The sequence below is a fragment of the Periophthalmus magnuspinnatus genome, chromosome 12 (assembly GCF_009829125.3).
Source record: "Periophthalmus magnuspinnatus isolate fPerMag1 chromosome 12, fPerMag1.2.pri, whole genome shotgun sequence".
NCBI lineage: Eukaryota > Metazoa > Chordata > Actinopteri > Gobiiformes > Gobiidae > Periophthalmus > Periophthalmus magnuspinnatus.
This window is the reverse complement of record NC_047137.1, coordinates 13,423,086-13,448,373: the sequence shown is the minus strand read 5'-3', so window position 1 is coordinate 13,448,373 and position 25,288 is coordinate 13,423,086. Positions and strand designations below refer to the sequence as shown.

The 25,288-nt window shown below is 40.3% G+C and overlaps 1 protein-coding gene across 1 annotated transcript in view; it reads left to right on the top strand.

The window, feature by feature from the left end:
* The window catches only part of si:ch211-196i2.1 (collagen alpha-1(I) chain), a 49,692-nt gene extending 25,226 nt beyond the window's left edge, over nucleotides 1-24,466 (top strand). The window contains exons 27-63 of the mRNA XM_055225581.1: nucleotides 48-101; nucleotides 1,500-1,553; nucleotides 3,660-3,713; nucleotides 4,063-4,116; nucleotides 4,189-4,242; nucleotides 4,756-4,800; nucleotides 5,442-5,486; nucleotides 5,568-5,675; nucleotides 5,957-6,010; nucleotides 6,090-6,143; nucleotides 6,815-6,868; nucleotides 6,970-7,077; nucleotides 7,268-7,321; nucleotides 7,408-7,515; nucleotides 7,666-7,719; nucleotides 7,851-7,904; nucleotides 9,137-9,190; nucleotides 9,270-9,323; nucleotides 9,570-9,677; nucleotides 9,786-9,839; nucleotides 9,984-10,037; nucleotides 10,120-10,173; nucleotides 10,387-10,440; nucleotides 11,200-11,253; nucleotides 12,183-12,236; nucleotides 12,656-12,709; nucleotides 12,893-12,946; nucleotides 14,760-14,813; nucleotides 14,893-14,946; nucleotides 15,603-15,620; nucleotides 15,766-15,819; nucleotides 15,901-15,963; nucleotides 16,202-16,367; nucleotides 19,301-19,410; nucleotides 21,647-21,727; nucleotides 22,425-22,607; nucleotides 24,041-24,466. Of these exons, the coding sequence (XP_055081556.1) occupies nucleotides 48-101; nucleotides 1,500-1,553; nucleotides 3,660-3,713; nucleotides 4,063-4,116; nucleotides 4,189-4,242; nucleotides 4,756-4,800; nucleotides 5,442-5,486; nucleotides 5,568-5,675; nucleotides 5,957-6,010; nucleotides 6,090-6,143; nucleotides 6,815-6,868; nucleotides 6,970-7,077; nucleotides 7,268-7,321; nucleotides 7,408-7,515; nucleotides 7,666-7,719; nucleotides 7,851-7,904; nucleotides 9,137-9,190; nucleotides 9,270-9,323; nucleotides 9,570-9,677; nucleotides 9,786-9,839; nucleotides 9,984-10,037; nucleotides 10,120-10,173; nucleotides 10,387-10,440; nucleotides 11,200-11,253; nucleotides 12,183-12,236; nucleotides 12,656-12,709; nucleotides 12,893-12,946; nucleotides 14,760-14,813; nucleotides 14,893-14,946; nucleotides 15,603-15,620; nucleotides 15,766-15,819; nucleotides 15,901-15,963; nucleotides 16,202-16,367; nucleotides 19,301-19,410; nucleotides 21,647-21,727; nucleotides 22,425-22,607; nucleotides 24,041-24,187 (2,586 nt within the window). The 3' untranslated portion in view covers nucleotides 24,188-24,466. The remainder of the gene's footprint in view (nucleotides 1-47; nucleotides 102-1,499; nucleotides 1,554-3,659; nucleotides 3,714-4,062; nucleotides 4,117-4,188; nucleotides 4,243-4,755; nucleotides 4,801-5,441; nucleotides 5,487-5,567; nucleotides 5,676-5,956; nucleotides 6,011-6,089; nucleotides 6,144-6,814; nucleotides 6,869-6,969; nucleotides 7,078-7,267; nucleotides 7,322-7,407; nucleotides 7,516-7,665; nucleotides 7,720-7,850; nucleotides 7,905-9,136; nucleotides 9,191-9,269; nucleotides 9,324-9,569; nucleotides 9,678-9,785; nucleotides 9,840-9,983; nucleotides 10,038-10,119; nucleotides 10,174-10,386; nucleotides 10,441-11,199; nucleotides 11,254-12,182; nucleotides 12,237-12,655; nucleotides 12,710-12,892; nucleotides 12,947-14,759; nucleotides 14,814-14,892; nucleotides 14,947-15,602; nucleotides 15,621-15,765; nucleotides 15,820-15,900; nucleotides 15,964-16,201; nucleotides 16,368-19,300; nucleotides 19,411-21,646; nucleotides 21,728-22,424; nucleotides 22,608-24,040) is intronic.
* The last annotated feature ends 822 nt before the right edge of the window (nucleotides 24,467-25,288 follow it).

Sequence of the window (25,288 nt, the reverse complement as noted above, 5' to 3'; positions counted from 1 at the left end):
TGAGTTACTTTATGATCTCTGTATTGCGTTTTTTCTTTTTCTTTTAGGGCTTCACTGGTGTTTTTGGGGAGAGAGGAGCAGACGGACCACCTGGATCCCCTGTAGGTTTTTCCTTTTTTTTTTTTTTTTTTTTAGGAATAAGGATTAATACGAAAAGCGATGGTTTTGCTATTTCTCAGTTGCATGAAATAGTTTAGTTAATTCCAGTGTTTTGTTTTTGTAATTCAGGATAAATCGGCGTTAGAATTGTTATCAGGAAAAGCTAGGTTTGATTTGAATATGTTTAACTTGTATCTGGGGTCACGTTTATGAAATTTTTAAATCAAAATCTTACATACAGTTGCTTTAAATCAGACATGCCCAAACTGTGGCCCGCGGACCAAATGCGGCCCTCTGACCAATTTTTCTCGGCCGTCAAGCTTCCAGGTGAATTGGCCTATATTACTTTAAACGATACTTTTTACTGTAAATGTCTGAAAATCTACTTTAACAAGCCCGTATCAAATATTTTATTGAGGATGTAAACATGAATAAAGGTCTAGCGCACATATGTCAAACTCAAGGCCCATGGGCTAAATGTGGCCCTCCACATAATTTTATATGGCCCTCGACAGGCTAAATTAAAAGGTAGGATGGTCTTAAAATGTCATTTTAGCAGGAGACACACAGTTACACAGCCATATTTTACATCTAGGAAAATTCATATGCAGTATTTGTACCTTGAATAAGTAATAAATACAGAACAACAACAACTAAATAGCAGGATTATTATAATATTTAAGCATAAAAGTTACATATTCAACCGTCTACAGCTCAAAACTGTTCTTATTACAACCAAAATAACAAAAATCTCCCCATTATTGCAAAGAAATTAAACACACGATAAATATTGGACCCATAAATATATTGTCCCACCTTTCAAATACTCGAGCCGATATATTAATTATCGTGACAGGATTCATTAAAAAATTAAACATTAAGGACACAGTACAGTACAGATAATAATGAAAACACACAAACATTAAAAAGACAACAGCATTACGTGGCGATGTACAGGAAGTAGCTCAAGAACCCGGTTGTGCACTTCTGGTTTAGACAAATCTGTACTGGATTAACATGTATTCAGATTAGGCTTAGAGTGAGTTTAGACGTGCTCAGGTGCAGTTCTGACTGGTTAAAACTGATTTACACTGGGCTTAAACTGATCTAGAATGTTCATTTTCTATCATCCTGTGTTGTCAGATTCAAAATATTTCAATCATAGTGACAGTATCTAAATATTATGACAAGTTTTGAAAGACAATTAAAGTCCAATTCTCAAAGTTGTGATGGAGAACAGGCTCGTAATAGTTGTGACAGTGCGGCCGGCTCGGATTTGTCCTGCCCCATCAGCCTCACTGTCAAAGATACTGTCCCATGCCAGCACTTATTTTGATACATTGTCTCTTGCACGGATCAATATTGCTTCTGTTCACTGCTTGTGCGTTTTATGTCGACAGGGCCCTCCGGGGAAACCAGGACCTCCGGGCGCACCAGGCCCTCCAGGGGACAGCGTGAGTCTATCAGCGCTCATATCACATAACAAAGAGCCAGAAGATTTAATGCGGCCTGTACATGTTCAAGGACAAGTTTGACGTTTGACCTTGTGGTTCCGTTCCGTTCATTCATCGATTTTGTGTTTTACGACTGTCTTATCTCAACTCTGCGCTGGCAGCTTTTTATTAGTCTCCTCAAAAGACAAACCTGTGGACATGACAGAGCTTCAAACGTCTGCAGTGTGTTGTTGTTAAAAGCAGCAGTTTACTTTTACATTTACTTTGACTAATCACATTTACCAGAATTACACTGAGGCAGGTTATATGCAGGTGGTCGGCAACTTTTCGGAACAGTCATTATCATTGTCCTTCTGTTTTAAATTATTCACGTATTACAATTTGACAATACAAAAAACTTTTTAACCAGGCCTGTCACAATAATCACTATGTCGACTTATAATTGAATATATGAAAGCTGAAACAATACATTTTGCAGCTCTAAATTTATCACACGTGCAATTTCGGATGATTCGGAGATTTTGGATGTTCTTGTTGTTGAATCATAAGATTTCAGGTCTAACTTTAATCTGCTATTAATTTGTTGCAGCTCATGCCACTTAATGCTGTTTATTTCAAATAAGTTTACTGGGATTATCTTGCATTATAGTTTTTGTATCAGTGGCATAAAGTAGTTTCAATATTATCTTTTAACGCTATATATCTATGCAACAATATATCGTGCTTCAGAATTTATCGTGACAGGTCTGTCTATTCCGTCATTATAAGCAGAATCTCGAGAGTGAAACAGACGTCTCTGTTTCATTTTTTATTTGCTCCTTTCATGAAAATGCACAGTAGTACAATGAAAAACAACACATGATGTAAATGTAGACACTATAAGGCATTTCCATGATTAGAAAGGACCTTAGTCTGCCCCTTTATTTACATGTAAATTCAGTTATTTGATGGTCTTTTCCCATATCCTCACCTGTGTGAACTGTGATCGTTTATATACAGTTGAAACCAGAGGTTTACATGCACAATGTAACAAGATGCACACGCTTTTTTTCTCACTGTCTGACATGAAATCAGACTAAACTTTTCCTGTTTTAGGTGAGTTTGCTAAATACCAAAATAATGAGAGAATAATTTTTTAAGGCAATTTTTGAAGCCACACCTGAAACACACAAACATCTCGAGAAGAGAATTGTAGATTTGCACAAGTCTGATTCATCCTTGAGTGCAATTTACAGATGTCTGAAGGTGCCAGGTTAATCTGTTCAAACAATTATACACAAATATAAAAACGATATTTTTAGAGGAAAGAACATTATGTGAAATACTGAAGCAACATTTCAAGACATCAGCCAGGAAGTTAAAGCTTGGGCGCAAATGTGTCTCTCAAATGGACAATGACCTGAAGCATACTGCCAAACTGGTTACAAAGTGGCTTAAGGATAACAAAGTCAACAAAGCCGTGATCTCAATCCTGTTGAAAACCTGAAAAGGCACGTGGGAGCAAGGCAGCGTACAAACTTTACTCACTTACACCAGTTCTGTCAGGAGGAATGGACCAAAATTCCTGCCAACTATTGTGAGAAGCTTGTGGAAGGAAATCCAAAATATTTATCTCAAGTTATACAGTTTAAAGGCAATGGTGCCAAATACTAATGAAATGTATGTCAACATCTGACTTTGAAGAACATAGTGAAAAATTGTCTATTCTAATTGGCCTAAAATGAGAAAAGTTTAGCCTGATTTCAAGTCAGACAGTGAGGAAAAAAAAGGCGTATGTGTCTTTTTATATAGTGTCTGTAAACTTCTGGTTTCAGCTGTATATCTAACATTTATCAATTGAGAGACTTTCCAGTTGTTATTGTTTAAATTATTTTGTTTTATGCATCCTTTTAATTGATTATCCAGAGCGTTCCACAGTTTTTTAACCCTTTTAACAGAAATGCACATTAGTTTAAAAGTGGTCCACCCCACTCGATACTTAAAGTTAAATCTCCTGTGATTTCCATCCTCTGACAAACACAAATAATTTTTGTTCTTAGACCTGTGAACACTACACATGTACTTCCTATTGTAGCAGCATGTTCATTGATGTTTTCCTGTCATCAGGGCTTCACAGGGAAACCTGGAGTGGAGGGGCCCCAGGGTCCTGTAGGCATGTATGTAAGTGATTACCTTTCACTGTTGTCCCGCCGCACTCACTGTACAAAGCATGATGTGCAGTCATTACACTCCACACCACAAGAGTCACAGTCAATAGAGCAAGTCCATAAAAGCTTTGCCTCTTGAAACTAATTCCAGCTTGGCCTTTTGTTCAGTCTAGTTCTAAGTAGGTCCACTTTCATTTCAATAACTGTGCTTACATTACCTAACGCTACATGTGACGTGTGCTTCAGTTTACAGCATTACAGACCACTTTATTTTAAATGTTACATTTTTGTGAAGCTTGTTCTCATTTATGAACTGAAAACAGAACATTTACATTTCTAAAATGTATTTTTGTGTCCATCAGGGAATCCAGGGAACTGTAGGGATGCATGGACATCCAGGCCCCATTGGTGAACGGGTAAAGTTATTTTATTGTTTTATTGAACAGTTGTGTGAACTGTGAAGTGACTGTAAATCATTTTTGTTTCAGGGTGAGCCGGGAGTACGAGGTTTACCTGGACCTCCAGGAAAGCCTGGACCTCCTGTAAGTGATTTCTTGTTTTATTGATTTGTGGATCCATGTTTTCTACTTTCTATTTTTTAACTGAACAACAGGGTCAAAGTGAAGGGGCAATGAAATCTACTGAGAACAGAGCAGCTGCCACTTGACTCTGAAAATGTGTTGGCACAAATGACAATAACAGCCATAAGACTGGGGTTTACTCCAGACCTGTCACTGTGAGCGACTTCAGCATGCAGGCTACATGCAGGCTTACATGTAGGTTTACATGTAGGCTTATATGTAGGCTTACATGTAGGCTTATTGAATGTGACTTACAGCTTTGTTCCTCACTGTGAGCATATTAGTTCTTTATGTCGTGTGCATTATGGGGACTAATGTAAAAATTAGAAATACTTCCTCTTGTAGTACAGAAGTCAAATGCTCCAAAGATAAGTTTAAAGTGACAGTTTTGTTTCAAATAAAATATCCAAGGGGAGACTTGTTTACAGTGGCCATTATACTTTGTGGATTTTCTAACAGTGCGTTTATCATCAGGGTCGACCGGGAGTGTGTGGAGAGAGAGGAGCGCGAGGACCTCAGGTGAAGCAAACAGAACCATTATCACTTCTGTGTGCTCAGTGTGAGCTGATAAAGCCCTTCTGTTACTCTAGGGCTAGAAAACATATCTAAATCAAAGCACCATCACAAAACACACACAATCATAGGGTCTTTTCAGTTTGTTTACCTTCCCCGCTGGGATATATGACAGTGACAGGTTACCTCTACGTGAAAGAGCCCTACCCCATAAAAACATCATCTTGTTACAGAAACGGCAAAGAATGCTAAAACAAAAAGCCCTTATATAATCAGTGCAGCCCGTGGGATACTCAAGAATTCAGTGAAGTAAAGTTACTGATAATATTTGATAGAATTCTACAGAAGGAAATGGTAACAATCCGAATACACTGAGTAACATGAAGGGCAGCACAGTTTTAAGTTTATTGAAAGTACAGTGTATTTTTGCTGTTCTTGTTGTATTTGTTGGCTTTTTAATGCTTTGAACTGTAATATTTGGAGGCATCTCTCGATAGCTTGTATTGATGTATTGAAAAAAATATTTAAAAATTGAAAGACTTATTTTGACTATTTAATAACAAAATAACACAATGTCTATAGTAGTGCACAGAACATTTGCTGTCACAGGACTATGGGATGTATAACATCTGTCACTGATGCCACAGGGTCGACTTGGAGATGATGGGGACAGGGGTTTACCAGGACCTCCAGTAAGTTCAGAACATCACAATTTCACATCATTTTCCAAAACTATGTTCTACTTCACTTGTGCAATTAAACTTTGTATTTAGGGACCTCCCGGTTTAACTGGAACTGTAGGAGCAGCAGGAAAACCTGGCCCCAGAGGAAGCAGAGGCTCCCCAGGGATGGAGGGCTCTGCAGGGCCAATAGGAATCCCAGTGAGTGGGTACTAACCATTGGTTGATCCCATAAATGTAGCTTTCTGGTAGCTATTTGCTGGATAGAAAAAACATTTTGAAGTTGCAGTTATATTTAAAAAGTGACAGCTTGGGGAGTGTGCTTTGTGGTTAGATTAGATTCAAGGCGAGTGGTAAATTGTTTCTTTTTATTGTTGCTGTTGCATGCATGTACATCCACACATTGACCTTTGTAAACGTGCTCGAGCATATGTTTTATGAAAGATGGAAAGCAAACAGAAATAAGAGTATTTGTGTCACAGGGGACTCTTGGAGCTGATGGACCCTTAGGAGCAGCAGGAGAGAAAGGACAAAAGGTTCTCCACTCCTCATACATCAAGCTCCAGACGCTGAGGCATAAACACACACACCTAACACTGTGTTTGTATAATGCAGGGTCCACCAGGCTCACCTGGAGATATTGGACCATCTGGACCAGATGGAGCACAGGTAGATAATGATAATAAAGTATTAGTCTTATATAATGATTTTCCAGACGCTTTACAGTTTTGTGCATTATGCATTCAATCATTCACATATTCAACGATGATGAGCTGCTGTTGTAGCCACAGTGCCCTGCAATGTGTGTCTTGCATAAGGACACAATGAAAGTTTCTGCCACTGTACTAACCAGGATTGGCCCTACTTAGACAAGAAGGTTTGAAAGATTTAAAACAAGTAACCATGCCTGGCTGAGTTATGGCTCTACACAAATCAAAGGCCTAACTCTTATCTACAGTAGATCCTTAGTTAAACAATCTGATGCTCCCCAGTGGCAAACAAAATGAACAAGTATAAGGGCATTTTAAAAAGACAAGGTTTAGAAAAGACCAGCACATAGGACAGTAGCATGACCTGTGTGCCGGTCCATGGAGCTTTGTTTGCTTCAAACTTGTGATCATAGAAATACGTTTGACAGTCATCCTGTCACACAGCTCATAGTGTGAGATTTGTGTTGAATGATGAACTGTGTGTGTGAACAAAGACTGGACCATCAGTCAATTTACTCCATCTAGTGCACTTTGGGCCGCACCACAGAGCATATGTGACACTGCGCTAAATGTTATCAGAGTTAGACCAAAGCACCATCCTCTGAAGACATTTACAGATTTGTTTCTTAGGGTCTGCCTGGTTCTACAGGGTCAGAGGGCCCTCCTGGACAGAAAGGAGAACAGGTCAGTGCACTAATGCTTCTCATTTTGCATCATAAATATGATCTTTGTACTTTGCCTGTTGTGAATCGTCACAGTACATGCTGTGCCCTGCTGTGTTACAGGGGGAGTCTGGGTCATGTGGGACTCTTGGACCTCCAGGACTTCCTGGAGAAAGGGGGCCAGAAGGACTCAAAGGCCCCCCAGGACCAACAGGACCATTTGGTAAAGAGGTGAGTCTGCAGGAACAATATGAATGAAAAACTTTATTAAGTCAAATATGACACTGCTTCAGATACTGTGTGAGCCAGTATGTGCTCATTCAGAAAGAGGGAAAAACAGGTTGTACTGGGAGCTAGGGAGGAGTCTTGTTGGATTCATGCTGCAAACAGCATTATTTATTTTTATGTTTTTTATGGTCAGGGAGCTGTTGGCCTTCCTGGTGAAATTGGAGACTCGGGCCCCAGGGGAGAGAAGGTAATGCCATAAATACACAAATATATATGTTAGGAAAACTAATGTAGTTAAAGGTTATAATTGATGAAATGTTTGGGTTTGTTTAGGGCGACCCAGGACCTCCTGGTTTATCTGGTCCAGAAGGCCCCTGGGGGCCCCTTGGAGCAAATGGGGAACGAGGCCCCAAAGGAGAGATGGGTGATATTGGACTGATGGTAAAGTGATCTCACATTCAAACAACATTATACATGACAGTAATCTGTCAGCTCTTTCAGAGGGACACAATATCAGCTCTGTGTGTTCACTCTCAGGAGTGTGTATGGATCCTACAGATTCTAGCACAGATTGTTGTTTTGTCCTTCCAGGGAGAACCAGGGCTAATGGGAGACGTAGGACCCGCAGGCCTGCCAGGGACACAGGTGAGTCTGTATTGATGTATCTGTTGATTGCTATGAATAAAATCTCATTGTCATTTTTACTGCTGTATCACACCTCCATTGATCCAGATGTACAATGACTTTGTTCTCTGTCTTGTCTGGGTTCATGTCAGGGCTCCCTGGGTCCTTCTGGAGCTGTGGGACCAGATGGACCGCAAGGGCGCAAGGTAAAATGAAAAGCACAATGTAAAACACTTCATTTAAATGCACCAGTAAACAAATGTGTTGTCAGTCCCAATCACGTATGCAACTTCCTGTGTATTAGTGAAGAAATCAGAGTCGTGCTATAGGCAGTATTAGATGAATGAACGCTCTATAGTGAGCTGCATAACAGCTGATGATGAGTGTGCAGGGAGGCAGCAGAGGTAACCACTGTCACAAGCACTGGTAAAACACAGGTTATGACAAAAATTTATGACAGTGTTTTTAAAAGTGGGGGTGTTTATTTGGGGGTCACAGAGCACAAGCTGGAGAGATGTACACACAGTAATGAATGACGGACATGTTGTATTTGTTGCTCATGAAAAACCAATCTGTTTTTCAAGAACAAAACACACAAACAACTTCCACCCCTGTGACCCACGTCCCTCTACTCAGTGAGCCAAATGCTGCTGGTCACCCCCAGACCTGCTCTGTGTTATAGCAGTAACAGCATTCAGCACAAAATCAAAAACAGTTTAGATCAAAGATGTACAACACTAGACTTTTAGCCAGTTTTTATGTTTTGACAATATTTTTATTTGCTGTTATGAATCAAAAATCTGCTGAATTTACATAAAAGTAATGAAAATCATGAGTCCTGGGTGTCCTGAAAAAGGCTATAGACAGCTACAGCTCACAGACTGTGGAGGTAGAGAAAGGGTGGAGCACGCAGAGGCAGCAGCGCAGATCTGTTAGACATAGATATATATAGTGTATGGGTCACATAAAACTCACTGTGAGGTCCTTGCACAGAGCAGAGTCTGGTTTGATTGGCTGTGATTTAGTGCAGAAAGTGTGCTACAATCAGTGATGGTTTTGTGAAATATCCTGATTGAGAGGAGCCTCCTGCTATGTGACCTGTGAGCCGTGCGCCTCATTTTGTACCATATCATGTCACCTACACTACAGTAACATTTCAACAGAGACTGAGCTGTGCCTCCAACTACATGCTAATATAATCATTTTAAATGTCCTGTAAGGATTAGTGCAACACAATATTGTACACATATATGTATGTATGTGTGTGTGTGGGGGGGGGGGGTGTATATGTATGTATGTATATATATATATATATATATATATATATATATATATATATATATATACACATACATACATACACACACAAATATAATTTTAGTGAATTGAAAAAAAAAAAACAATTTTCAGCCATGGTAAAGGTGTTGGTCTCTTTCAGGGGGATACTGGCTCCACGGGGCCGCCTGGAGAGCCTGGTTCAGTTGGGCCTCAGGTAACCTGTCACTCAGTCGCCTTGCTTACTGTTACATAAGTTTATTTTCATGTTCATGTACTAATCATGCCTTCAACAGGGAGCAGCAGGAGCCCAAGGAGTCAGAGGAGAGACTGGCAAACTGGGGCCCCCTGTAGGTGTCACTAAAAATAAAAATCTAAAAATACTAATATAGCTGCAGTGATGTTTGAACTGGCCCTCATGTTACAATAGTAAAAAACATCTTTTCTATACAGTCTTATGTCATAAATATTAAGATAACTTGCATGTTGATCTGTGTATGAGAAAATGTGCATTAGTTCAACACATGTGTTTTATCTTTGTATTTGCTCCATGCTTTATAGAAATCATAAACAAAGAAAGATCTTTATTTCTCAAGGGTGCAGTGGGTCAGCCTGGACCTAAGGGAGAACAAGGAGCTAAAGGAGAACCAGGATCACAGGGACAGAAGGGAGAGCCAGGGCCTGTTGGACCACCGGGGGAGCAGGTGTGTCTGCTTTAACACAATCCTTATGATTTATATGTATGTGATATGTGTTAATTATTGTGAGCAGAGATGTTCTTATGAGGTCTGATTTTTCTGAAACCTGTCCAGGGAGAAGAAGGCTTACCAGGAATCCAAGGTCCTCCTGCCTTGCCTGGACTGGAGGTACACTTTAGTCATCATTTATGTTAATAAATATTTGTTTTTGGTAAAAATTATGCAACGTCTGTTTGGGTCACCTTTAGCTTCCTAAAATCCTGGTTTAACATATTTGCAAAGGTTTGAACAAAGTGTTTTTCTCTGCGTCAGGGGTCACCAGGGGAAAGTGGACCCCAGGGCCCAGCAGGACTCCCGGGAGCTCTAGTAAGTGTCACATTGCCTGAAATATAACGAGCATTTTGGAGAAAGATAAAATTATTCACTGTGACTGCACTGTGATTCACAGGGTCCGACTGGAAAACCAGGGCCTGAAGGAAAACCAGGACTGAAAGGAGAAAAGGTGAGACAATTAGGCTTCAGCTTTGGACATTTTATTGTTTTTACTGCCACAAGGATAAAATTGCATAGTTCAGTGTAAAAAAAAAGTGCTGTGTTGTCCCTTGGGAGCACTCTATGGAGACATCAGCCCTTCATTGATACGACACACTGTGATTTATAGAGTCATAAGGAAACGTGCAGACTTTCACTGTGCATTGTGTTTCTATCTCTGAAGGGAGACGATGGAGAGACTGGTCCACCTGGAAAAGCAGGTCACATTGGAAGGAGGGTGAGAACAATACAACTCTATTATGGATTTGGAACCATTTTGGATCTACGTAACTTTAGAAAGGAAATGTTCTTCTGAAGGACTTTTCACACAGGCTGGTTTGGTCTCATTCTGAAGCAGGAGGCGCTAGTGAAGTGTGAAAGCTGCCTACCTCAAGTCATGACTGGGTGCTGGGAGTATATTTATCTTCAGCCACAAGTGCACGTGTCTACTATGTCCAGATCCACCGCATATAACTGCTATTCAGTGCCAGGCAGACTTTTTTTTGTATATTTTTTTCTTTTTGCAGCAAATACAACCTCAGAAAATACCGAATTTTTTAAGCACCACCTTGAAGGAACTGAATTAAAATACATTTCCCTTACACGGCTTGACTGGAGTAACATGACCACATACAGAAGTAGGATAAAAAGTACACTGTAGTAGTACTAAACCAGTCTCAAGCGGCACCACATACTCATATAGTGTTACCTGTAGCTCAAAGCCACCGGTCTGTGTTAGAAAACCTGTAGTTTGTAAGCGTTAAGAAGAACCCCAGCTCTTTCTGCTTCAATGATCCTCTTTCCAGCCCAAACTTTTGAAGCTTCATAAAATGTAAAATAGAACCAGCGGAGTCTGCACCGTCGTATTGAAATCTGCCCTTGTGCTTGTAGTATGAGTTGAAATATCCTGAAAGTATTGGCCAGCGTGTGCACCGTCATGAATTAAACATAAGCTTCTGCTGACTCTCATTGAAAAACATGGCGCTGATGTCTACAGGGCAAACGAGGCAAAGCCGGAGTGCGGGGCAGTAGAGGAGACAGAGGAGCAAAGGTGAGAGCACACGGCTAACAGTCCATAACTACAGGGATACAACCATTAATTATTAGCTTTTTATTTTTTTTTTATAGCACATTCAGGCATTACGATCTGGACTAAACTGACAGAGGCTTTAATAACTCAAAATTATTTGTACCAGTAATATAGTTTAAGGTTAAAGGCATTGTACTGTACCTGATTTTTACCTTCTTAAAAACATGAAAAACACAACTAGTTAATTTTAAACGGTTTGCAGTCGTCCTAAGTTATTCCTCACTTTTGTTATGCAATCCAACCGTCTTAATAATTCACCTCGATGAGTTTTATAAGTGCTTTTCACCTCAGCTTTAGTCGAGTAAAGACATGTCCGGTCAATTGATTTATTAACTAAAAGGGGGGCGTGGCAAATGCTCTCAAAACTATAACGTGTCTGACTCAAACTGCGCATGCAAAAACAACTATTTACGCAGAGATTGAACCATCATGAGTTTAATCTGCCTTTTACATAAAAACACCAAAAATACCAAATCCTCAGCTCGCTCACTCACTCACCTCTTTTCTGTTGTCTCGTACAAATCCTTATACTCTAAATAACATGATTATTTCACTAACACACATATCGGTCGACTAAGCCTCCATAGATTGATTAGTCCATTAAATTACTTTTCACAGCTTTCAGACACCAAAGTGGAGTTTTGCTGTGATTATTGGACAATAAAAAGCTTTATGATTAGATGTCAAAATATATCTGTACTGGGGAAAGACACATTTTGCTCAAAAGGATGAATTCAGACGTTTGGATTAATTTCGAGCTAAGAATGTCTTAAAAAAAACATCTTGAGTAAATCTAACAAGTCTAAACCGCTCCAGGTCATGTTCATATTTTGAGTTCAAGATGATTTAGATCCTGTTCACTAAATAATTTGCTTGTGTGTGTTTACCAGGGTCAAAAAGGAGACAGTGGATTGGCGGGGCTTCAAGGCTGGCCCGGTTTCATTGTATGTTCATTTCTACATTAATTATTTCAGTGTTTCCCAACCTTTTTGTACTGAGAACTGCTAAGGTTTTGTTCTGCCATCACAAAAAAAAAATCTAATCTAATAAATGTTACCTAAATGCTCTTCAATACATATATGTATAACAACAACAAACAATGAACACTTTAAAAAGGAAAAGTGAGATTCAGCAGGAACATATTTAACACATGAATTCTTCTTCTCATCACATCACATTGGAAATAAAATAAGAAATGATTATGTCCTTTGGGTCTTTAAGATGTGGTTGGGAAACACTGATCTATACAATCCAACTGGAGCAAATTAATTCTCAAATAAAACTCTGTACTTTAATGGCTCCAGGTCAGTATGAAAATTAATTGGACTGAAGTGATGAATGTCTCTCATGTTTTCTGTCAAAGGGAAGCCCTGGATTACGGGGGGAGCCGGGGGATCAGGGACCGAAGGGGGAACAGGTTGGTGCTTACATTTAGAAAGAAAATGAAAATGATTAGAACACATTTATCAAATCACTAGAAACATAAATCACAGCACTCGTGTAGAGGAAGTGTAGAGTCATTTTTGGCTACGCACGTGTGAAATATTTACCTCCTCCTTCTGCAGTGTGAAAATCTGACTGTGAACTTTATTCTGTTCAGGGGGAGAAAGGCGACATGGGGCTGGATGGACCTCCTGGACCACAAGGCCCTAAGGTAAATAGTACTTATAAAAATGACCGTTCATGAGTTTCAGAAGAACCGATTCCTTTCTGATTAGAAGCATTTCAATATGGTATTTTAACGGCACTCTTACATTAAAAAAATAGTTGTAATATGTATCTTTTATGCCTATAATTAATAATTTCTTTACTATGAGACATTTAGGCATGATTTATTTTCAACTATCAAATTGAAATAAGCCTATTAAATGTCACACGAGCTTGAAACTATGTCCTGATAGAGTAGGATTGTTAAGACGAGGCTCCATTGCTGTTATTAAACCGGGTTACAGGACCTTTGCTGGACAGATTAGGAAGGAACTCTTTGCCTGAAACCCATGAATACCTCTATTCCCACGCTGGGCTCGTTTTGCTCAACAATATCAATCAATATTACATTAGTATTGTGACGGGAGCCTTCGCACGGAGCCGACTGACCCCACAGCACAACTCGATACACCTTTACAGGGGGAATGCACAAACTGGCACTACATGAATTTGGACTAAATCTCACAAATACATAAAAACATCCATCATTAATAGAACCTCAGGGCCGCAGAGAACATTCAGGTTTTTAAAAGCAGGCTCAAGACCCATCTTTTTAGCATAGCTTTTGATTAGTATTTATCATTTTAGTTTACTTCTCTATTTATTTAGTCTTATTTAGGCTGGCTAGTGTGTTTATGTTTTACTTATGTTTTATTTACTTGTTTAGTTTTGACTTATTTTATTATTTATTGATTATTTTATTATTTATTGATTATTTATTGACTTATTTATTAGGTTTGACTTATTTTATTATTTTTAATCATTTTAGATTTGCCAGTGTTTCCTCTGAGGAGCCCTCTGCACCGGGAGCTGTGGTTGGCTGTGGCTGCTGGGCCCTGGCTCGTGGGCCCTGGAGGTTTGGTCTTGACCTCATCTCTTCTCTGGGCCCTGGGCTGGTGTCCTGTGGCTGTGGGTGACCCTGTTCCTGGTGCAGATGGTTCCTCTGGTGGCGCTCTCTCATCTGGTTCATCTTTATCCAGCCTGTTCCACTTAAACATATTTTAAATGAAACTGAGGTATTTTAACATGTGTTGAGGTGGGGGGTGGGAGTGTGTGTTGGGGTGGGGGGTTGTTTGGTTATGATTATTGATGTGTTGGGGTTGGGTTGTTGGGCTGTCGGGTGGCTGGGTGGGTTTGGTGGGTGGGACTGATTTTAATGGTTTGTAAAGCACTTTGTGTTACTTTTTTTTTGTATGAAAAGTGCTATATAAATAAAGTTTGATTTGATTTGATTTGAACAGAAGGCTTTTAATTAATACATATTTAATGCTACGGTAAAAACAACCAAAATTGCACTGAAAAACTTGGGTGATAAAAACACGCGTCCTTACTGTGAGCGGGCTTGCATCTCCACAAACCTGACTCTTATTTAGCCTAGAAGAGGATCTCCTTTATTATCTATCTCCATGGAGAATGTTCCAAAGTATGGTTTTAACGTTCTCTTTCTATGGAATCCTAAAAGTCACAAACTGTAGCTTTAATACAAGTGATATGGATGCGCTCCTCTGTGGATTTAAGTGGAATTCGAGAACTCGGCGTGAATTATCTGCACATAATGTATAGAAAAAACATCAGAGTAGCACTTTTCCACCCACCCACAGGACCGTGCGTCACGTCCTGAACATTAACCACAGGTCTATTTTAAACGGCTCTAGCGACGTGAGGTCATCAAAGCAGCGTACGACGTGTCCCAGGCTCGTCATGTCATATTCACACAAGTGGAGTCTGACATCTTGGCCCTAACCCTGTGATGTTTTTAGGGCGTCCGTGGTGATCCAGGGGTGGCAGGTCCAGTGGGTGCAAAGGGAGAACAGGTATTAAAGACTTTTCCCATGACGTATTGAAAAAAAAAAGAATGTCTGTCTAATTTATATTCATATGGGGCGTTTTTAGGGAAATATTGGTACACAAGGGATGCGGGGAACACCAGGGATGCCAGGATTTCCGGTAGGTTTTATCACACGGTTTTGTAATAGTTAACATAATATTAACAGTATACATACTTTATATCTACTAGGATGCCATAGAATCCATCAAAATGACTGCAGCACTAACATTCTGCTCTATAATTGTACAGTGTTTTTTCATCATAGATTTATTATCACTTTTGTACAAGCACTACTGTATATAGGCCTGTCACGATAACACATTTTGAAGTGCGATATATTGCTGAATTAACTATAGATGATAAATTATAATATCGAAACCAAATTAAATAGCAGAATGCATCACTTAAGTAGTTAGTTTGTAGCTATAATGAGTCACAGAAGGTATTTATTCAACCTTCTACAGCTCAAATCTCATCATATTGCAAAAAAACAACAACACTACTGCAAAGAAAAAGTATCCACGATAAATATTGCCCCCCCAAAAATATTGTTTCATCTAACATATATTGAACGATAAGTCCATATGGTATTTGTTGTGACAGGCCTGACTGTATGCCATGATTTCTTAGTACCTTTGTATTTTGTAACAGATGGTTAAAATCTTTTCCTTACTCTTGTGGCATTAATTGTGTCACAGATGAGCTGCAGATGTGAACTCGCTTTAATTGCCGCTACATGTGCTTTGTACTAATGTTGTTTTGTTCTCTGCCGTAGGGTTTGTTTGGTTTGAAGGTATGTACGCTTCAACAGAGACAAAGTGCCCTGATTAAACAGTGCTTGAGTACATATGTTTCTGTGTCACTTGTACATCACACATATTGTTTGCTCATGGTGACAGGTGTGTGTGCATTACTTATGTTTATGTGTGTGTGGACAGGGTTTGAAGGGATATCCGGGCTTGCCTGGTCTGCCGGGGAGACCGGGCTACCCAGTAAGTGACATATATTCATCCATAAATCACACATACTCTAGTGTTGTGTGTCTGTGCCTTCTAATGTGTTTGTCTGTTTAGGGCCCTCCTGGGCTTCCAGGGCCCCCAGGGACGTCTCTGAACATGACTCTAACACAGCTAAAGGTTTGTGCTGCTGCCTCACTGTCACAGTCCTCTTCTGCTCATTTATGTCCTGGTTTTCTTTATAACTGAGAGGCTTATGGTTTAAACATGGGCAGACCTTGAGTGTAATAGTCCAGTGAGGTTCATATCTATGATAAGTGTCTATAATATTGTGTTTTGAGTTTTATACCAAATGACTAGTTCAGATTTTAGATCATCATTTCAAACCAAAATTGTGTTTTTTCTGCGCCCTGGTCAGGACCTGGTGTACCTGTCGGACAAACCAAACTTATCCGTGGTGCAGACGCTCTTAGAATCTCTGCAGCTGGAGCTCCGCCTCATCCTGGACCCTCCTGACGGGAGCAAAGAGCGGCCCGCCACCACCTGCCTGGAGCTGTGGCTGTGTCACCCCGACTACACCAGCGGTCAGTACTGTTAGGCGACTATTGTTGATGGAATATTGAAGGTGACCTGATTTTTGCTCTTACAAAACAAAAAGTCCCTATGAAGGTACCAGGTCAGGAGTAGAAATTTCAATCCTCACAATGTTGAAGTATGTGTTGGTTTTTCTGAACAGCGAGGCGCGTCCTTGTGTCTGCAGCTTTATGTTGCAGGCTACGCTCCGCCGCTGCTCCACCGTGTGTTTGTGCTTCACTTTTCTCTGTGATTCAGGTCTGTGTTAGATGAATCCTTCGCAGTGGCAGCCTTGTAACTACATGTCCTCAATCTAACACAGAGGCCGTGTTAATCAAGTCTGAGATCCAGCACTGACCACAGTCTATTCTTCTCTTCTGCTTCCTCTTTTTCCAAGTGGAATTTGTATAACTTTCTCTTCCAACTGTCCACACACACATCAGCACACCACACACACCAGTACACACACACACACACTATGATTTCTGGCTTTAAGAGAACAGACTGACAGCGTGTGGTAGCATCTGGTGAGAATATTTAAATCAATAACTTCAAGCACATATGGGATTTTTGCAGCATTATCATTATACTTATTTATTCATTTTAATTGAATGATTATATTTAGAGCCTAACTTTGAGCTAAGTTTCAATCCAAAGCAATTTTAAATCTCAGTTGTGTTTTATTAATTGTCCCAAATGATCGAATTTCATTTAACTGACAAGCAGATTAAATGACTCATAATTGTGTTTAAAACTGAGTGATCAATATTAAAAGTCAGAAAGTAAAATGAATATTTATCATTTGCATTTTCAACAGCCACATTGTCATTAGTCTGTGTATTTAGATAACACAGCTGCAGTACATCCAGAACACTGCTGCTCGGGTCCTGACTAGAACCAGGAAGTACAAGCACATAAGTCCTGTGCTCAGGACTCTGCACTGGCTCCTGTAGCTCAGAGAAGAGACTTTAAAGCAGCTCTGCTTGTGTATAAGTCTCTCCATGGCCTAGGTCCAAAGTATATCTCCGACATGTTAGTGCCATATGAACCATCTCACACTCTGAGGACCTCCTGCTGGTCCCAGAGTCAGGACTAAACATGGAGAGTCAGAGTTTAAAACCTGGAACAGTCCTGAAGATGTGAGACAGGCCTCTACTTTGACAATGTTTAAATCCAGGCTCAAAATGGTTCTGTTTAGCTGTGCATACGACTGAAAGATTTTTATTCTGCACTCTTCTCCTTTAATGGTAATTTTATGATGACAAAAGAAACATGGACTGACGGACTTTTATTAGACATAGTAAAGTGACAGGAAAGTATTTGAGAAGTGACAGGAAAGTTTTGTAAAGTAATGGGAAAGTTCTTAAACTGAGCAAGACAGTGTTTAAAGAGTGTGAGAGAGTTTTTAAAGGGTGCAAACGAGTGGGTGAGAGAGTTGCAGATTGGGTGATTATTTATGTTTTGATTTGTGTGATTTTAATGTCCTTCTTATTCTGTAAAGCACTTTGAATTACCTTGTGTACGAATTGTGCTATACAAATAAACTTGCCTTGCCTAGATGTATTTTGAGCATTTATAACCCAGTGGCACAAGAGCCAATCCCTCACAAGTCCTCTCATTTTGATTAACAGAACCAGGACTTAAAAATTACTAATCAAATGACTCAACCAGGACTAAACAACTACTGGACCAGTTGTGAACCAGGACTGTACCAGGACTGTACCAGGACTGTAACAGGACTATACCAGAACTGTACCAGGACTAAACAAGTACTGAACCAGTACTAAACCAGGATTTAACCAGGACTAAACAACTGAACCAGGATGGACAGGCTGGAGATGTGTCCAGGATTTAACCAGGCCTAAACCAGGACTGAGCAGGACAAAACCTGGACTGAACCAGAACTGATCCAAAACTGAACCAGGACTTACCTAGGACTTAACCAGTTCTGAACCAGGACTGAACCAAGACTTTACCATTACTAAACAATTACTCAATCAGGACTAAACAGGTACTGGACCAATACTAAACCAGGATTTAACCAGGACTATACAACTAAATCAGAATGGACAGGCTGGAGATGTGTCCAGGATTTAACCTGGACTGAACCAGAACTGAAGCAGGACTAAACCTGGACTGAACCAGGACTGACAGGCAGTATCCACTTTCAGAGCTCATGTCTTTATAGCCATGATTCACTCAGGACAGAGGTTGACTCTTGTAGAATATCATAAAAGAGCTGAGGACGGAGGAACAGCTTGTAAATAATGAGTAAATAAACTTTTTGACCTACACGGGACATTCGACATTCTTTCCATCTAAGAACCATTCACACACACACATTCATACACTAGTGCACAAAGGCAAAATGGGTTAAGCATCTTGCCCCAGGAATGAACAACAATATGCTCTGGAGGGAGTGGAGATTGAACCATCAACTTTTGGTTTCCATTTCGGCTCCAGAAATTGCTCGGCTATTGTGAACCATCATTTTTACAGACATTTTGAACATCATTTTCCTTTTGTTTTTGTCAAGTGAGGATAGAGCCGGTATTTCTTATTTCCTGGTGTATTTTCCAGCGTGTTGAGCTCTTTGACAGTGAGTCTTCACATTTGTATACATGGGATAATACCTGTGTTAAATATTTATCAGAGTTTTACATTAGTTAAATGGCAGTTTGTGGGAAAAAGTTGAAGAAAAGTACAAAAATACAGGAAGTAGAGCTGATTTTTCCATCCAAAATGCAGCAACAATTTACTCTGAAGGGTTAAACTTTCATTAGGTGTTGTCATTTAGGCAAGTTTTGGTCGTTTTCAAGATCACGATTGACAGAAAATGACCAAATGACCTCTTTAAGTGTCATATCCGGTGCCCATGTCCAACCAGGAAGTAAAATGATTAAATAAAAATGTGCCTTTAAACTCCACCTAACCTTGTGCGCAGGCATGTATTACATCGACCCCAACCAGGGCAGTGCCGGCGACGCTCTCCTGGCCTACTGCAGCTTCTCTGACTCCGCCCCTCAGACCTGCCTTCACCCGCGGGACCCCCAGGTACTGCAGAAGAGAGCGAACGCTGTCAATCCAATCTGGAACGACTCATTATCAGTTGTAGAGGGCGACAGTAGCGGTGATCATTAGAGATGGGAATGTGGTGATGGCCGTTTAAAGTCCTGTGTTAGGAGAATATTAAAAATTCCAGAGTGAAGGCGTGGAGTTAAAATGAAACGGATATAATACAGTTTGAATGAGTAATTGATTAACAGATCCAAATGTGAATGGTTTAGACTTTATAACAATTACAATTCAAAATTCCCAGGGTACAAAAGCTAGTTAGTTTGTTAGAAGGACACTAGAAGATACTTAAAAGAATGTTAAGAGAAATACTTTGTTGAGCTTCAGTATAATTTATAGTGAAATGTGTGAAAAACTGTACTGGGCTCAACATTTCTTTGAGTATTTTCCAGTAAAGCCCCAAAATTACAAAAAAAAATGGCAAAATTGCTTAGTATCTGTCATAATCTCCTATTAAATAAACAAATAATGTAAAAAACACACTGTAAATGCCTTTAAACCAGGCTCTGATGTTACTCACGTGTATCAGAGCAGTGTCATTTGCCAAACTCAACTGAATTTTTCATATTTTGTGATATTCTGAGGTTAATCCCAGTTTCCCCAATTAAATCTCATTAAGCTCCATGTCACTTTTGCCTCCATCTGCCTCCTTTAGGGAACTGAGAATGTTTTTGTTTACTCTCTATATATAAAATGTTTGTATTAGTACTGTATTATCATGGATTTATTTTATATCAGACGATGAAGAGAAAAAGCAAACAACGAAGTTAAATCTGTCAACTGGACAAATCTTGTAAGAGTGAAGACGTTTCGCTGCTCATCCAAGTCGCTTCTTCAGTTCTGGTCAGATGCTGGTGGCCACTGCCTTTAAATCTAACTGAGGGGAGGGGCTAACTACACTGAAACTATAAACCGCTATTGTCCACTCCGTTCCATGTTTTCCTCATCCCCCCTCGCCTTCCCTCTGCTTGGGGTGATTACTCCACTCCACTCTACAGAGACAATAGGAGGCTGGCCTTTTTAGATTGTGCAGTAATAATAGGAGAGGACAGGCGACTCCAGGTAGAAGTTTACAGGAAGCCCACACATACGGACCAATACCTGCTGTTTGACTCACACCATCCACTGCAGCACAAACTCAGAGTGATCCGGACACTACACCACAGAGCTCAAGTGGTGCCTACAAACACAGAGGGAAATGTGAAGGAGGAGCAGCATGTGGAGAAAGCCCTCTCTGCTTGTGGATATCCAAAATGGGCCTTCAATAAATCGAAGAGAGGAAAAACAGGGAATCTGAACCTAGAAGGAGAGGAGTTACTATCCCTTACACTGCGGGTGTGTCTGAAAAACTTCAGAGAATCTTCAGACAGTATGAGATTCTTGTCTTTTTCAAACCCACAAACACTTTAAGGCAAAAATTGGTTCACCCTAAGGACAAAACTCCGAGCCATAAACAAAGTAATGTGTCTGCTCCATTCAGTGTAATGAAGAGTGCAGTGAGCAGGACATTGGAGAAACTAAACAGCTGCTCCATACGAGGATGTTCCTCAGGACCCCAGTCCGCCGTGCATCTCCATCTTAAAGCCACTAACCACTCCTTTGAAGATAGTGAAGTTCAGACCTTAGCCAGAGAAAATAAATGGTTTGAGAGAGGAGTTAAGGAAGCTATTTTTGTTAGGAAAGAGAATCCTTCCTTAAACAGGAATGGGAGCCTGAGACATAATCTCTCCCCCGTCTATAACCCCATCCTCAGGCCCAGAACAATGAGAACAATAGCAGGGTCGTTAAGGGCAGAATAGGGTAGTTTCAGCTGAAACTGGAAACAATAGCTGTTTACAGTTTCAGTGTAGTTAGCCCCTCCCCTCAGTTAGATTTAAGGCAGTGGCCACCAGCATCTGACCAGAACTGAAGAAGCGGCTTGGATGAGCAGAGAAACGTCTTCCCTCCTACAGTGATTTGTCCAGTTGTCAGATTTAACTTCGTTGTTTGCTGTGGATCAGACCTGGATGACTGAGGGTCTACACAGATGAAGAGAAAACAAAACCGTCTATGATCATTTGTTGCACTGTAGCTCTGTTATTTAAAGCCTATGTTTGAAATACGACACATTTGTAGATATTTCAAGGCATTAAAACCTCCGTCTTGCCATCTCCATATACTTGGTGCAGAGCTGTGTGTCATATTCGTAGTTCTCAGTGTGTTTCTCGTGCTGCAGCTGCCGATGAGGGGCTGGATGGAGGACATCACAGACGAGGGCTCTTTTTTCTGGCTCAGCAAAATGGACCGCGGTTTTCAGGTCTGTACCCCGTAGCAAACATTACAATTTCCATAATCGTTTAACGTGTCAAAGCAGATAAATGATGCTAAATGGACTCCTCTTACTGACGCCTTTAAACATAGTATGGTGTTGTTTGCGCCTCAGAAAATACCTGGGGGACTATTGATTTGTTAATGCGTGAAATGCATATGGCGTATAGATTTTTCTCCTGGAACTGAACGAATATGAGGCGTAAATATGCAAATTTATTCAAATGTATGTATGTAAGTGAAGAAAAACAACTCCAGGTAGGGTTGGGGAGGTATAGTGATGGAAATTGAACTGTGATCTCATTCCTGTGATGATATATATATATTTTAATCAAATTTCCATGATGTGACGATCAGTTTTTCCTACTCACGCCTCCTATTGGTCAGCCCTAAGTGAGTGACAGGTGGTTTTAACCAATAGCAACGAAGTGTCAAGTTTCAAAAGCAGCAGATGACTTAAGTTACATCTACAAGGCAGTAATGTATTTTAGCATATCACCCTCCATTTATGTTTTTAATGAGAAAATAGTGCGATGAAGTCAAATTAACATAATGGAGGGACCACTACATAGCTCTTCAAAAGTCATAAGAGACTAAATTGTGCTAATTGTTTTGTCATAAACCTCATACTGCTTTTTTTCTGCTCCTAGCCGCTTTACCGTATGTGTGTTGTGTTGGTGTTGTAGTTTGACTATCCTGGAGCCAGTGTGGTACAGCTGCGCTTCCTGAGGTTACACAGCAGCAGCGCAGTGCAGAAGCTCACGTACTCATGTCACCCGGGACACAGGCTGGGACAGAGCAGCCGGGACGCCAAGTTTCTCACCAACACGGGCAAACAGAGCTACCTCGGACAGCTCCAGGACTGTGTGGTAAACAGAACACGTTATACAAACACTTTACTGTGGATCAGACCTGGACGACTGAGGGATGACACAGACATTACACAACACTAAGGCTAAACTACTAATGACGCCCAAATACAAGCCATTTCAAGGCAAGTCAAGTCATTACATTGGGTGAAAGTACTGATATTTATGCGTATAATTATTTACAAATCAAAACAAATTGGAAAACGTAATCGATATTTTTAATGCAATGCCTGGAGCGACAGTAGCTCGGTGGTTAGAGCGCTCATCCGCCAACCTGAAGATCGGAGGATTGATTCACTCAGACCAAGTTCTGTCGTTGTGTCCTTAGGCGAGACACTTCACCCACCATGTCTAGTGTAAAAGTGGAGTTTGTGGGGACAGTGGCGTGGATTAGCAGCCTTGCTTCCGTCACTTTGTCCCGGGGCGGCTGTGGCTACAATGTGGAGTGATCGAATAATACTATCACTGGATTCAAATGCGACACAAAGCGAGCAGTCAAAACGTTTTAGAAACTACAACAGAAAGTGACCTTTTAACAGGTAATTCAGAATATGGTAAATCAGGCAAATAAACAACTAAGGAAAGATGTCTTATTTAATATCAACAAAAATCTCATCCAACACTGGGAACTCAAAAAGGGGAAACAGGCTGGGGAAATAAAGATAACTCAAACAGGAATAAATGCACGTTCAGGATTTCAGAAACGCAACAGGGTATTTCAGATGTAGGACTTGATAGTTGCTTTTGACTGTTCAACAATCTAGCAAGAACTGACAGAACAGAAGCAGTTTATATAGACGACCCTGGGCTGATTAACAAAACGAGAGGCAGCTGCAGGGAAAACAGGGAGGGAACAAAAGAAGGGCCGGAATGGGCTGAAAAACGGAGCCGGACTGAGGGAAAAATCATGCAAACAGGCAGAACTGTGACAAATACACTGTAAAGAGCTCTGGGTGTCTTGAAAGGCGCTGTATAAATCCAACGCACTACTATTATTATTACGAACTGAAAAACATTTAGTTTCATTGTAATATTTTTACTGTCAATATAAAGCATTTTAGTGAAACGGTAACATTCAGAGACTAGTCACAATCTCTGGACAAGGTGCTTTCATACTTGCACATTCACCGCATCAAAAGTGGGACTAAACCGGGACTAAATGTGAAAGTAAACCTTGACTTGACCAGGATTAAACGAGGACTCAAACAGGACCAAACCAAGTCTACATCAGTATTACAATGGACTCAATTTAGGATCAAATAACAACAACTGTGAATGCAATCATAGTCAAAAATGTACTTCAAAAATAATACAATATAATAGAAGTACAAGTCAAGAATGTGTTGAAGGGAATGTTCTCCTGACAGTACAAAAAGTGCCTTGAGTTGAAGTGCTTTGAGTTGATGAAACAGACTAACAGTTTGTGTGTGCAGCCTGCAGAGGAGCCGGGCTCTGTGCGGGAGGCCATTTTGGAGTTTGAGGACCTGCAGCTGCTGCCTCTCCGAGACGTGGCTCTGATGTCACGAGCTAATACCACTCACCACTTCAGCGTCACCATGGGACCAGTGTGTTTCAGCTAGAGACGAACTCACAGAAACCAAGTACCTCCGCCAGGCTCAGGCTCTGTCCACACCAAAGGCTTTTATCAGGATACTAATGAGGAAAAAAGAAAGAAAAAAACACTCTAGAAAATGACTAGTAATAAGTTATAAATGGAACATCTCATTAAAGAGGGGGTTTTATGCAAAATCATTATTTTTGGAGCTTTCTACAATATTATAACGTTCTCTCATCAAAAACGTGCCTGAAGAGATTTTAGATGTCGTTCATGCATGTTTGTGTAAGCCTGAGATTACTATTTCAACCCTCCTTATGGTTAGCAGTACGCCCCTGTGTAGTATAAATATACAAAAGCAGAAACTTGACAAACCTGATGCAATGTGCAGTAGTTTCATTAGTGTTAGTGGGGTGAGAGACTTTTTAATTCATTCTTTTCGGCGAATATATAATTTTCAACACAATAAAAATGAACTCGGTGATCTAAATATGTTATGTGTTAGCAGTCATAGAAATGTAATACCCCCTTTAAGATACTAATGGATATTTAAACAGGGAGGGAAAAAAACTGTTCAGAAAATGGCAAGCAATAAGTCATAAATGGTAAAGTGCATTTCATTATTTCTCACAGACACAAAAAACTGTATAATAAGGAGCCTAATCTCTCCTTGAGCTTCAAATGCCCCTTAGGGACGACTACAGTATTGATCAGATACACATGAATATTAGAGACGTGAGCATATTTGTGTGCGGCTGAGTGAATCAAAGCTGCAGCTCAAAAGGACACAGCTCAAGTGTTAACTGCTGTCGAAAGAGTTTTATAGCCCTGAGCGAGAAGCAACTCCTGTGATCAAATCTGCTCATCTACTCAAGGCTGAAAGAGAGAGGGTCAGCGGTCGCACAGAAACAGTATAAACCATGTGTTATCTGTCCCTTATGAATAAAAGTCAGTGTTGTCTGATTGAGTTACACTTGTAGACAGAGGGTGGTAGACTGGCTAAAAATTGTAGCAAGTAACAGGAGCAAATATTCAGATTTTCATATGATGGGCTGATCCCACATCTGGCATCTCTGCTCCTCTGTGCCACGCACTGCACAGTAATTACACACCCGCTGTAGTGAAT